The 14,343-nt window shown below is 33.4% G+C and overlaps 1 protein-coding gene and 1 long non-coding RNA gene across 6 annotated transcripts; one reads left to right on the top strand and one right to left on the bottom strand.

Annotated features, from left to right (window-relative positions):
* The first annotated feature begins 2,286 nt into the window (after positions 1–2,286).
* Positions 2,287–6,094, top strand: LOC123887473. Of its 5 annotated transcripts, none has more exons than XR_006801512.1 (9): positions 2,287–2,719; positions 2,917–3,009; positions 3,535–3,588; positions 3,817–3,911; positions 4,169–4,244; positions 4,351–4,482; positions 4,730–4,837; positions 5,342–5,568; positions 5,815–6,094. It is a non-coding gene; the product is annotated as an uncharacterized LOC123887473 (long non-coding RNA). The 5 variants fall into 5 exon arrangements; XR_006801511.1 differs by having other exon boundaries at positions 2,291–2,719; positions 5,749–6,094; XR_006801515.1 differs by lacking the exon at positions 3,535–3,588 and having other exon boundaries at positions 2,289–2,719; positions 5,749–6,094.
* Positions 6,095–8,118: 2,024 nt separating this feature from the next.
* On the bottom strand, positions 8,119–10,754 carry LOC123886805 (F-box/LRR-repeat protein At1g06630-like). The gene is given in 5 exon segments (XM_045936089.1): positions 8,119–8,357; positions 9,379–9,534; positions 9,702–10,161; positions 10,257–10,616; positions 10,618–10,754. Coding segments are annotated over 5 exon segments (1,281 nt in total). The 3' UTR covers positions 8,119–8,189.
* Positions 10,755–14,343: the final 3,589 nt, after the last annotated feature.

Genomic DNA, 14,343 nt, shown 5'->3' on the forward strand with positions numbered 1-14,343 from the left:
TGTCACGTTAACGGTTGGATCGGAAAAGAAAAGTCAATTTTTCTCTTCCAATTATTTTCTGCTTACATAGCCTATATCTTACTATCACCATTCCTATCTCTCATATTGAATCCCCAATTGCAGACTTTAATTCTCACACAAAACAAAAATCATAACAATATCCTTAATGAATTAGTCACTACCCACTTTTCTTGCTTTTGATATTTTTCTCTTTTCATACGTTTATTTTTAAGATTTGATGAACTCAGGCTATAATTTCCATGGATTTGTTTACCGGATGACCTTTTATAATGTTTTCCATACGTTAGTGGTACCCAGCGGTAGTGGTGATATGGGGTTCATCAGCGAGGCTTGAACTTGTTAGTTTACACGTGTTCTATTGTGATTGGGAACATGATCAACATGATTTTTAGTACAATACCTAAGTTTTGTCCTATTAGTAAACATATTATCAATAGGAGCACCGAGGTATTTTGACTTATCATCACGAATTATCTTGTGTCTTTTGTTTTCAATAACTTGAGGACGAAAAACATCTTTTCTTTTCATGTCCTTTTAGTAAGGGAGTATGAAACAAAATTTTATCTTGATTAGGGACATCTTTACGAACCGGAATCAAAGCTAGAGATCATTTCATTTTATTTGGTGATTTGGTCAAAATGAAAGACAAAGGTCGTGTCCAGTACTCGGTATGGTTGGCAACCACTTGGAATATTTGGAATTTTCGCAATAAAATAATTTTTAAGGGCAATATATACCAGATGTTTCATCATTATTGGAGACAATCAAACTTCATTCTTGGTTGTGGTTCACTAGTCAGTATGGGCGTAGAACTTGTACTCATTTTCCTTTTTGGTGTTTAAATCATATGTCTTGTATTCTAAGCATTTAATTTAGTGCTCTTTGTTGTAAGGGTTTGAGTACCCCTTATACTCCCTTATAATACATTTTTGCTTATAAAAAAAAAATAAGGGATCAAAAGTGCTATTTTGAAGCATAGGAAGCAAAAATTGCAACTTTTTGAAAGTTTGGGAGTTAAAAGTGCAATTTAGCCATTAATTTAAGGGTCTTGTTAACATGTGCCCTAAGGGCACATGTTAAGATATCCCAATATAGAAAATCAACATTTAATGATACAAGAAATTTAATGCTTCAAAAGTTAAAATACACAAGTTAGCATTTAATAATTTCCATTTTTACTTCCTTAACATGTGCCTTAAGGGCACATGTTAACATTCTCCTTAATTTAACAAAAGCATATAAACATATTGGACAAGGACAACAAAATCAAAATGATTCGAATAATACGGGCAAAAAACAAAAATATAATATTGGTTAAGTAAAAATTATGTATCGATCTCATATTGAATTTGATGGTTACTATTAATAATTTTCGTTTCTCGCAATAATTATCAGTTATCACTTGATACACTCTCTTGCTATATATATATATATATATATATATATATATATAGAGAGAGAGAGAGAGAGAGAGAGAGAGCGCAAAACTCATTGTGTGAACTGCCAAACTATAGCAAAAGAGTTATTCAAAGTTCATTGTGTTTATTATCAGCACTTGAAACTGAATAAGCAAAACTTACATGTCTCTTGTAAGACTAGGTCAATGACAACCGTCAAAATATAATCTGATTTCCATCAGGTTCGATATCTTCTTTTGTCAATTTTGGTGGGCTAAGTCTATGCAGAGCAAAAAAAAATAACTCTGACTTTAAATGGGGCTCCCGCAAGTGGGCGGTGGGATTGGTCCCCTTAGATTAGTCGGTCCTGGGGCCGGATACCAAGTTTTCAAAATTAAAAAATAAAATAAAAAATCTGATTTCCCTTATGAAAATTCATAACAAAAATGATAAAATTCCAATATTGAACCCACTAATTTATTGCATAATAAATATCCCTAGTAATTTAAAATGTACAATACTTACGGTGAAAGAAACTCATAATTGATCCACGAACATAAAAAATTTACTTGATTCACATATGGTAATATGGCAACAGTCAAATTGAATGCAACACTAGTAGAAAAATGACTTTTGGATAAGGGATTCCACTACTGGTATGTGAATACCAGTAGTGAAACACATTTAACCAAAGGATTCCACTACTGATATTTGAATACCAGTAGTGAAAAGTTCATAGACAAGGGATTTCACTACTGGTTTTCTTAAATCAGTAGTGAAAAGTAGACACGGTGGCATTGTTGTAATTACGTTGAAATTTGTTTTAATTGAATTTCACTACTGATTTAGTATTCACCCGTAGTGGAATCCCTTAACTGAGAATTAATTATATGTTGTTCTTTTCATTCAATTCATTCACGCAGCGTTCGTTTTTTCATCCAAACGCAGCGAAACGCATAGTGAGCTAGACTTCGTCTTCTTCGTCCCACAAATCCCAAATCGTGACTTCGAAATCCCAAATCATGGCATAAAACTCTTTGAAATCCCTAAAGCCCAAATCCCTAAATCCCAAATCACAGAAAACACATAAAATTCTTCTCTTTGAAACCCTAAATCCCTAAATCGTCTTCTTCGATCTCTTTGAAACCCCAAACCGTATTCCTTCTCCCACCCTCCGCCGCCGTCGCCGTCAGTACCAGGTTGTCGGGAGAGGTTTTCCAAACGGAATCAGATCCACACCCAAAGATTTTTCGTTTGAAGCTTTGGGCTACCAATGAAGTTCGTGCTAAGTCCAAGTTTTGGTAATCAAAATAAATCTCATTTCAATTTTTTGATGATTGTAATTTTTAATTTTTTTTTTCATTTTTTGGTTTATGATTTGTTGTAGTTAGATCTATAGTGTAATATTGGATTTTTATTGATGTATTAATTTTTTAGATTTTTGAAATTGAAGTTGAATATTTTTGTTTTTAATTTTGGGTTTATTGATTTTGACTAGGTATTTTATAATGGTTGTGAATTGCAACCTGGTCCATATGAGCAGTTGTTGAACAGGGTTGAAGCGTGTGCTATTGATACATGGCCTCAATTGGTAACAATTTCTATTCCTCTTTAGTAAACTATGAAATTAATTAACTTGAAATTAACATGCATTTATAGACTTAGTACTGGTCATTGTCCAATCAGAGTCAGTTAAATGTTGGAAATAGCTTTTGAATTATGCTCTTCTCTTGTTTGTTTAAATGTACTGTACTTTTGTTATGATTCAAAATATCAAACTTTGAAGTGCTGTGACATTTGATTCCAAGTACCATCCCCTGTGCAAATTGGGAATAGTGAGGACAGTTGTTTACCTTGGAAGAGTCGAGTAGCTCTAGGTAAATTGTGTGAATGAGAAAGATATAATGAAATCCATATAATGAAATCCATCTCTCAAACTAAGGTCTTACTTACTAGTGTCCATCATAGGGTAATATGTCTTGTTTGCTGCTATTTTGACTCTGGCTGCATTACTATAGTGCTCGTTCAGTATCATGCAAACAGTGTTGATTTTGATGGTGTTTGTGACTGTTCTGTTGTGCTACTGAACTGAATTTCTTTCTGCTTATGAATGTAGGGATGGTGTCAGTTTAACCAAGTGCTGAACATTGAACTGAGCCAAGTCATTGAGGTTCTTAAATTGTTCAAATTTTCTTTTAATATATGAATTGTTAATTTTTTGGAATTAACCAGTCATTCAAATTTTAGGCATGGTTATTTATGTTATAACCGTTTGTTAGGGTTATTTGTGTCAACTAAATGATGTGAATTTATAACTTGAATTCCTTTTTGCTGGCATTCTGTCATGAAATTCTATTGCAAACCTTGTATTTATGTTAGTATCAAAATATGTTCTCAGGGCACAAGCAGGCCAACACATTATCATGTTCTTTTGGATGAGATTGGCTTTTCCCCAGATGATTTACAGGAGCTTGTGCACTCGGTTTCTTATGTGTAAGTTTATTGTCGGATTTCATTGTTTTGGAGTTATGTTGAAGGCTTTTATAAAAATAGTCAAATGAATTAGATGTTTAAACATTTCTTTTGGTTACAATTGTAGTATGATGATTCATGATGATTAGTATTTAAGAGATATGATGTAATTGGTCTGTGGCACTAAGGAACCTTTCTTTTAAGTATTAAATAAACTTCGTGGATCTTTTGTTTCATTAGATCTCATCTATCTTCTCTCGCTGGTTTCGTTGATGCAGATATGGTGTGAGTCCATTTACGCCATTGAAAGGACTCTTTATTCAAGGTCCTGTCTTCATTAGTTTTTTTCTTGCGGTAAGCTGACTTTTGCTTTGATATTTCCCCTAATTGTAGGATCTGATGAGCCTTAAAATATTGTTTCTATCCATTCACAATTTTATTTTATTTTCTTCAATGGCAGATAACCAACATGGCTGAAAAAATGCCATCATTCAAGCATGGTGGAACTTTATGGTTTGCTGATCTCTCAACTCCAGATGCCTTATACATTTTTCCAGTTTTAACTGCATTGTCATTCTTAGTAGTTGTAGAGGTGAGTACTTCATTTCCCGAAACATTACTTTCAACTTTTCAACCATCATTGCAGTTTGACCTTCTGAGATCTTGTCTAAATGTTTGTTTGGTTGTAGATTTCATTTTTTAATTTCATTTGTGTTCACTAAAACGAGTCACTTCATATGACAAAAAATAGTTTAAAATTGATATGAGAAGAGTGGTCTTATGATATCTGTTATATTTGATTTCCAATTAAGATTAACAAATTTTATATTGTTCTTCAGTGTAATATGCAAGAAGGAATGGAAGGAAATCCTGTGGCTGGCACCATGAAAAATTTCTCAAGGGTTCTTGCTCTTCTTTCAGTTCCTTTCACCATGAGTTTTCCGAAGGTAAACTCTCCTACCTAACCTTTTTATTGGAAGGAATAACTTCCCTTAGCTACCACATGTGTATGCATTGAAAAAAAAATTATTGTATGAACTTACGACGAAACAGTAGTTGTCTTTGATACTAAGTATTAACCACATGTTCTAGTTAGATTATCTCGGAATAAATTTATTTTTGTATCGGGAGGGCATGGTATGATGGTAAAATCTTTGCGGCTTGTGATTTGTCTAGCAACCTTGTAACTTGTAAGCATACAACATCAATAAAATAAAAAATCAGGTCTTGCAATATATAGAATGCATCCTATGCATGGTGTAGTGTGCATTACCCTCTCTCTTTGAATATGCTCATGCAAACCCTCTCTCTTTTTATGCAAAGCATATGCTTAAATTATGTTTGTGGATAAGGTGTTTGCATATGTTTTTGTGCTATTCTGTTGTTTGTATTATATGATACCGTATTGTGAAATGCAGAAGCTCGCTAATTTTTAACATTTTATGTTGCAGGGAGCAAAGGAAAATGGCATCTCATTCTCATGCTCAGGCTTATAATAATGCTAATACTACTGGGTGTCCGTCTGCTCCAATTGGAAATTCAGTTATAAGATTGAAAGCTCCACCCTCTATTGCATCTTATCCTCGGAAGAACATACCGCACAGCCAAGATTCTCTGAGTTCTATTCAAATTCCTTCTTCAATGCCTCTGAGTAAAATAGGCCCGCAATGTAACTGTGGTAATTGTTCATTTTACACTCTATCTACATTTAGAAACTGTTTGGTTTAGGTTCTAGACATCCAGAATCGCATAAGATGGAAAATTAGTAGCTTGAAATTTTATGTAGACACTTTTTTTGATAATATGCTTCATGGAAAATAATTTTGTCTAACAATATGCAAAACTCTTTGGTACGTAGGATGCATACGGCTTGTTATCATCATCATCATGCTTATTATCATCATCATGTGGCACTCGCATGCAGGTGTTAGATATGCTTGAAGATGCTTGTGAATCATTGCTAGAAAACATTAATGGGCACTCTGCTTGTTCCCTCTCCTCAAAGATGCTGGTGCTTTGTGGCTTTAGATGATTTTGAATTTAGTTTCTTAGTCATTTCCTACGTAAAGTTCAAACTTAATGGGCTGTATGCTTGGAATTAGACTAGATAATTAGTGATAATGTTAAGCATTGACTTTTAATGTGTTGAATGTAACTTGTTAGGAATTGACAATGACTTGTGGAAAATAATATTCGGAATTATGCCAATTTTCTTTTGCGTTATTAGCTACTAGTAATTTCTAGGTTGTACGTATAATTTCTGCGCCGGAAGACCATATAATTAATATGCAGGCACAGGAAGCTACAAAAAAACGAAAAAAAATAAAAAATAAAACTAACATACCACTACTGATATTTATAACAATCAGTAGTGAAAACTACACATACCACTACGGGTATTTGTAAATACCCGTAGTGGAATCCTCAATTCTTAAAAAAAAAAAAACTGGAAACCATACATACCACTACGGATATGTGTAAATACCCGTAGTGGAATCTCATACATACCACTACGGGTATTTGTGAATACCCGTAGTGGAATCCCAAATTCTTAAAAAAAAAAAAACTGGAAACCATACATACCACTACGGATATTGTAAACACCCGTAGTGGAATCTCATACATACCACTACGGGTATTTGTAAAAACCGACGTGGAATCCCCATAAATTTAAATAATAACTACAGTGGAAACCTTACATACCACGACGGGTATAAAAAGACCCGACGTGGAAAGTGTATACTTACAACGTCGACTGTGTTTACTACTGGCCGCGGCCAGTAGTGGAAAGTCTGTTTGGCCAGTAGTTGTATCTCCTTTCTGCACTAGTGCAAATTTACCACAAGGATAGGATATCTTATTTTAGATTGTGTATAAGATCAAACTCATGAATCAGCTTTGATTTGTTGCAGTGCTAATGGTCCCATTGGTGGTCTTTGATGGAACTAAATCTAGGATACCAACTATATGCCACCATGGTCCCATCTTTGCATATGCACATTATTTCTCCTATACTTTTCAACATTAAAGTCATGCATGGTAGTTACAAATTTGCACATTCATGGAGATCCCATGTCTGAACTTGTTTTAAAGTTATATATGCATGGGGATATACATTATGTGAAAATATCATATCTCTTATGTATAAAATATCATCTATGAATTCCAAACAAAACTAGTTCTAATACTCTCTCTCACAGACAGACACACTAGACAACACTATTTGACATATATGGCAAACTTTCTGCTCCAATTAAGAATCTTAACAAAAAAACCATCTAATTAGCACTAAACTATCATAAGCAATGTAGTCAGGTTCTCGCACCGGGTCTTAGGTTCTTACGATCCTACGAGCTCGTGAAGGCCAAACGAGCTTAGAACCCATGTAGGTTCCTTTTTTGACCTGTCTGTAGTCAGGTTCTCGCACCGGGTCATAGGTTCTTACGATCCCAGAGGTTTTTCTTTACCTGAGCTCTAGACGGCGTCGTTGTGAACCTCGACGGCGGTTAGTGTATGTTTGTTCTCACTCCTTTCTCACTTTGGTTCACTCCTCTCTCACTTTCAACCATCTCTTTCACTCAAACCTCTGTCCTACATGAAACCCCTCGGTTTTCATTTTGTTTTTTTAACCTTGTTGTTGCTTCTTCCAACCCTCTGTTATGAATTTATGAACATTTGGAATGATCTCTATGAAATATTAATTAATTATGTTTATTTTGTTTATGTATTATATATTTTGTGTGTTTATGTGTATATGTATATATATATATATATATGTGAAGTTACAATTTTACCCTAAGTAGGATCTTACGAATCCAGCTACGATCTCGATCTTACAATTCTCAACCAGCCTACCGATCCTACGTAGGATCTCGAACCTAACTACATTGGTTATGAACATTTGGAATGATATTTATGAAATATTAATTAAGTTTATTGTGTTCATGTATTATTATTATTATTATTTTGTGGTTCTGTGTATATGTATATATGTGAAGTTACCATTTTACCCTTAAGTAGGTTCTTACGAATCGAGCTACGATCCCGACCTTACGACCCTCCACCAGCCTACCGATCCTACGTAGGATCCCGAACCTGACTACATTGATCATAAGGGTACCAACCAAATGACCCTAATAGTGGCCTATTGATATCCTACAAGTATATACCAATAGATTGTCACCAAAATCATTTATATTATGTGTAGTAAAATACCAAACAGGGAACCAACAAAAGGTGAAAAGAAGATATTGCAGAGAATCCTGAAATCAATTACCATGAAGGAAAATACAAAAGCAATTACCATTTGATTTCATCCCAACATAACATAGTAGTTGTCAAAAGACTTTTGAACCTAATTAAATGCATAATACATATTATATGCTTTGCTACCATTGACCTCTTCTGTGTAAAGCCAAAATCATCCGAGCAAACATGGATTGTGTATTCCAAGAGGGAAAGTTTTCTCTGAAATCCAAACAAATGTAAACTACATTAATATACTTTGTTTATGCTTCCACCATATGTACATGCAGTACTTCTTTGTAAGACTTGGTAATTGACAAACACATCATAATATAATCTAATTTCCCACTACAAGAAATTTTGGTATTTCCTACAATAATTTTTTTACTTGATTCACACATGGTAATACTACAACAGTCAAATTGAATGCAAATGCCGAAAGACTGTCTTATTCTTATTATAGATTGTGTATAAGATGAAACTCAAGAATAGAAGGTTTGTAATCAGCTTATAAAAGAAAGAAAAGCTTCATCAACAAAGGTGATTTTGTCCATCAAAGTGAACACAGATGTCCCCAAATATAAACAAAGCTTTAGTTAAACCAAGAGGCATCATGAAATCAAATAGTTTTTTGTTTATTTTCACTAATCAGGTAAATGCTATCATTTTCTTCAATGTTATAGTTATAAAAACTCACCTCCTCTTGCTAAACATGAAAATAAGTAGATCAGAGAAAATGTAGAAACTTTGTGGAGCACATCTTAGCAAGGTTTTAAATTGCGGTTGCGGTCGCGGTTGCGGTTGCAGTTGTTGCGAATGCGGTCATTGCGGTTTGGTGAGAAAATTTGAAGGAACATCGCCGAAAACATCTGATGCGGCTTCCGATGCGGTTGTGATGCGGTTACGATGCGGTTACGATACGGCTGTACACGTGAATTAAGATCACACCACAATTGTGGTGCGATGCGGTGGCTACCGCATCAGCAATACTGCGGCCGCAATTGCGGATGCGGACCGCAATTTAAAACCTTGCATCTTAGTAGTGGTGGTAATTGTTCCTGTAGACAACAAAACACTTGAATAAGATAAAATATTCATGTTCCATACTATAACTGGTTTACAGTGCAATAATATGTAATTTCTAATCTGAGTACTCTTTCATAAAAATTGGTTAATTTCACATCAAAGTTATACAAACAAAACTAAGTTAGTTTATTTTGTAACAAAAAAAAACTAAACAAACCTTGTCGACATTCTGAATTATAAGAACTTGAAGCATTGGACATTTGTGAAGCCAGTTGATCAAAGAATTGTAGTTAAACTGGGGAAGATTGAGCTCTAGACAAACCAAATAGTGAAATTCTTGAAAAAGGAGATCACAGGGTTCACCAAGCAGCCACTGTTTTTACACAACCACAACTAGTTATTAGTAAACAAAATGAGATGAGGACCCATTTTTAGAGATATGATTAAGTTAATTAATAGTAGCTTGTTATTAGTTAGTTACTAACTTACTCTCTAAGTAAAATGATGAGGTAAACATAAAATAAGGAAATAAAACTTAACCTTGGTTGTTGAAGGACTCAACACTAGCTGCTTAGTCCCAGAGATAGCACCAAGGAGGTTGTGTAATTGAGTGTAAAAATGAGTGACAAAAATACACCGGGGGGGAAAGACATCAAGATGCGCTTCCACCACGTTGTGCAAGTTGTATGTGCTAAAAACTTCCCTGAATGTGATTTTGCTAATGTTAAGGTACTCAAGATCCGGCACATTTAGTTCAAGGCAAGCTCCATGATAACTCTTATTGTTAACTATCAGCCTTTTCATGGAAGGTGGAATGCAAACTTTGTCCAAGCTTAAAGGACAAAAGGAAAGATCCAAAGTTTCGATGATGGGGCAACCACTGAGAAGTGCATTCACAGAATGCACTTCCACGGAACCAATGCTGATTAGCATATTCTTTATTGACGGAAAACTAACCGCTGTAGAGCTTAGTTCTTATAAACTAATCTCACCCACAAGACTGAAGAACAAATAAGTATTGTTAATATGTTATATCACAATTCAGAATAATAAAGTCACATAAGAACCAAACACACACACACAAAACACATTTACCTGAGTGAAACAAGATTAGGGGAAGTGAAGAGGGTTTGAGGGAGCTTGAAATCAGGTCCTCGACAATCATCTTTATCGAGTGTAAGGTGAAGTTCTTCGTGGTAGGGTCTAATGACAGATTGAATCCAGTTGTTAACTGAATATTGACGAAACTTATCTTCGAAAACAGTGCAGAAACATAGCAGAGTCATCTTCCGAATGCCCCCGGGATTATGAAGGAGGTTGAGGACACTGTTAACCATAACAACGAAGCTTTTGAATTGTTCATCGGATTGGTCGTGTCTATAACAATGGTAATCATCGATGAATTCGTTGAAGTAGAGAACTGATTGATGCTTCCAGATGTGGTGCCATAATGCTTGTTTGAACGGTGGTTTTGGTTGGAAGGAAAGATAGGATGTGGCTCAGTACACCGTCTGGTAGATTACTGATTCTGTCTTGCGTTTCTTCTTCTTCATCATCAGCTTCTGGTTTTTGGTATTTGGAGGAATCTGCCATTGTTTTCTCCTGAAACAACCGCTACCTTGCTCTAGGCTTTTTGTTGTAAAGTATCAAGAGCTTCCGTATTAAGGAAGAAACTTGGTCCTTTGGGGATGAGTATTCCCATTTTTAACGGCAGTGGCAGTTACAGATAGGTCAAATAAATTCAGGGTATTTAAGTTTGATATTTGCAATAAGCTTGATCTTTAAGTTATTTGTTGCACTGTTACTTTTTCAGTTATCTTACCTTATAAAAACGATAATGTGACCGTTAATTTCGATGTTAGCCATGATGAATTTGAGGTTCAATCTGATGTGAATAATAAGGCTCAAATCGAAGAGTGGATAACTTGTGCAGAGACTTGGTTAATAATATATTTGCCGTTCAAATTATAAAAAAAAATATAATAATAAATTGAAAAATGATCCCAATGCAACAAGTTGGAAATTTAAAATACGAATTTTACTTTTCAGAGTTCAAATCTCAAATATTCCATTTAGTAACCTTTAAAAGTAAAATTCTAACCACTAGAGTTGTTAAAACTAAGAGCTCTAGACTCAAGAGGCCAAATGCATCTATGAATTTTTAAATTTCGTATTTGTAACAGTTAGATTTTTAAATTTTTAGTTAACAAATAAATCATTTTAAGTTTTCATACTATTTATTCAAAATGGGTATTCAAAATGAATTTTTATGCATATAGTATTATTGTATTGTTTATGAAAATTCGAATAAGGATAACGTGTTTGCATGTTTAGTGGGACAAAAGGACAATTAGACCAAAATTTGATTAGCAATATTTATGGTAATTTAGAAAATTTGCCGGTAATTAACTTTATTACTCCTATATTATTATTAGTATTTGGTTATTATTAGAGTAAAATTACATAGAAAGTACAAAATTTAAAATATTATTAAAACTGATAAAGACAAATTAGTAAACTTGGTATTAAAATTGTTTATGTTTTCTATTTATTTTTACTATTTTTTTTATTACAAAATTATAAAAAATTATAATTTTTTTTATAGAAAACATAAACAAATTCATTGTTCTTACAAAATTTATTTTTACTATTTTTTTATAATTTTTTTTATTAAACTTCCTATAATCTTTTCATTGTTTTTTTCTTCCCCTTTTTATGCAAAAAATCGTATTTTTATTTTGTACTTTTTTTTATACATAAATTCATTTTTTCCCTATTTTTATGCCTATCTCTTTTTTTTAAAGAATTATGCCTATCTTATTAATAGAGTAAAATTATAATGAAGAATATAAATTTAGAATATTATTAAAAAATATAAGGCTAAATTAGTAATTTTGTTAGTAATCGATTTTATTATACTCTCTCTGGTCCTAATTATAAGAAAATATTCACTTTTTAAATACATTTAAAGTTTTATGTATCTAAACTATAATATAGACTAAATACATCAAACAATCAATCTATCAGACATTTAAATTTTATCACATCAACCGTAGGCTTTGTCAAAGACATTAGACCGTTTTATGCTATTAACTCAGATGTTGTGAGAATGTTCGCAGACTCATCCTTATTAATTTTTAGCAAAATTAAATATGTAATTATTCTGATTAATGTATTTTCTATGAATTTGAATGAATGAATATACATTGTTGTTATGTCAAAAAAAAAAAATATACATTGTTGTTTTTTGAGTAAAAAAAAAAAAAAAACTAGAGCTAGTATTATTATAAGCAGATTAGAAGTAGATAAGTGTGAAAATTTTTATTTTTGCAATCAATTTGAGATCCAACGTCAATTCCAACTCAATTTCCAATCAATTTGACTATGTCAATGTACAATTTTAATCATTAATATTTTTAATCGTCTATTTTGAAAAATTATATGTTAAATGTTTACATCAATATATGTTATTAAAAAATAGAGTCTAAACAAAATAAATGAATAGTACATTTAACCAAAGTAGGTTTATATTACTTCTTCGGGTGCTTAATATAAGAGACATCTATATGTTATTAAAAATACGGTTTAAACAAAATAAATGAATAGTACATTTAACCAAAGTAGGTTTATATATTACTCCCTTCGTTGCTTAATATAAGAGACATCTATATGTTATTAAAAAATATAGTCTAAACAAAATAAATGAACAGTACATCTAACAAAGTAGGTTTATATATTACTCCCTCCGACGCTTAATATAATATAGGGTCATGCTAACCGGTGCCCCCGGGGCACTGGTTAAAGAAACCAAAAAAGGAAATTTTAAAATTGAAAATAACACTTTTTAGATTTTCGAGGCGTTGACTGCACAAACTTCAAAATGATATTACTATATTTGGTTCCTTAAACAGTGCCCGGAGGCACTGTGGACACTGTTTAGTATTTTCCTATAATATAATACAAGAAACATTTTACTTTTTAGATTCATTACAAATATAATGTAACTAGTCAATAATATGAACTAGATTCATTAAATTCCGAAGACTAAAACAAGAGTGGAGTGGAGGCCAACATTATTTGTCAAACAGGTGACATCAACTCACTTCTGTATCTACCGTTACAGCGGGAACTCCCATTCCCAATGACCAGTAAGCTTCTTGTTGGGTAAAACCGGCATAGAGAAAATAAATGAACGCAATCAACAACACAAGAATATAACGTGGAAACTCCAAAACCGGATAAAAAACCACGACCGTTGTCAAAACCGACAACCAGAGAATAAACACTATGTGAAAATTGTTACAACACATAGACTTCACTCTCAATCACCTCATGCCCCAATACACCCACACTCTCCAAAGTAAATATTTGAACTACATCTCAAATACTCTTAAACAAGAGCATAAGAGAAAAGCAAAAAGACACAAATATAAACTTAAAGTGTTTACAAGTGTTACTGCTTGGTGTAATTACAAACAAAGAACTTAGGTCCATTATATAGCTTTGATTTCCCCCTTGCTTCACAATTCTAAGCGATGTGGGACTTCTTCAATATAATTTCTTTGACCTTTTTTTCCCTTCATTAGCAATGTGGGACTTACATTGCAATCAACCCCAACAATCTCCACCTTGATTGTAATGGTCTTCAATCTTCATTGTCTACACCGACAATCATTATCTTATGCTTCCATTGTCTATACCGACAATCATTGTCTTCACCGACAATCATAATTCTCATTGTCTATACCGACAAATTAAATTATCATACTCCACCATAAAAAGTATACTCTACTTGGAACTAAACCATCCCAAAAATTTTATTCACTTGGAACTAAACCATCCCAAGATTTTTCTTCACTTGGAACCAAGCCATCCCAAGAATTTCATCTCGAAACCTCGCTGAAAATTTATGGTGCAACTTCCATGTTGGCTTTCTCCGGAAGTTCATCAGCCATCGAGATAACTGCGTACCGTGCATCAATGCCAACCAATGCCTGCACGCTATCATCACACACCTGCATCCATGTCAACCGATGCCCATGTGTCACTTGAACAACTTCAAACATCTGTGAAACCACCTCAGGTCATTGTTAGGCTCCAACAATTCCAGTTTAGTTACATCACCTAGTAAACTTTGTTTCACTAGTCCAACTAAACTCATGTCACTAACAAGTACCCACCC

Source organism: Trifolium pratense, linkage group LG5 (assembly GCF_020283565.1).
Source record: "Trifolium pratense cultivar HEN17-A07 linkage group LG5, ARS_RC_1.1, whole genome shotgun sequence".
NCBI lineage: Eukaryota > Viridiplantae > Streptophyta > Magnoliopsida > Fabales > Fabaceae > Trifolium > Trifolium pratense.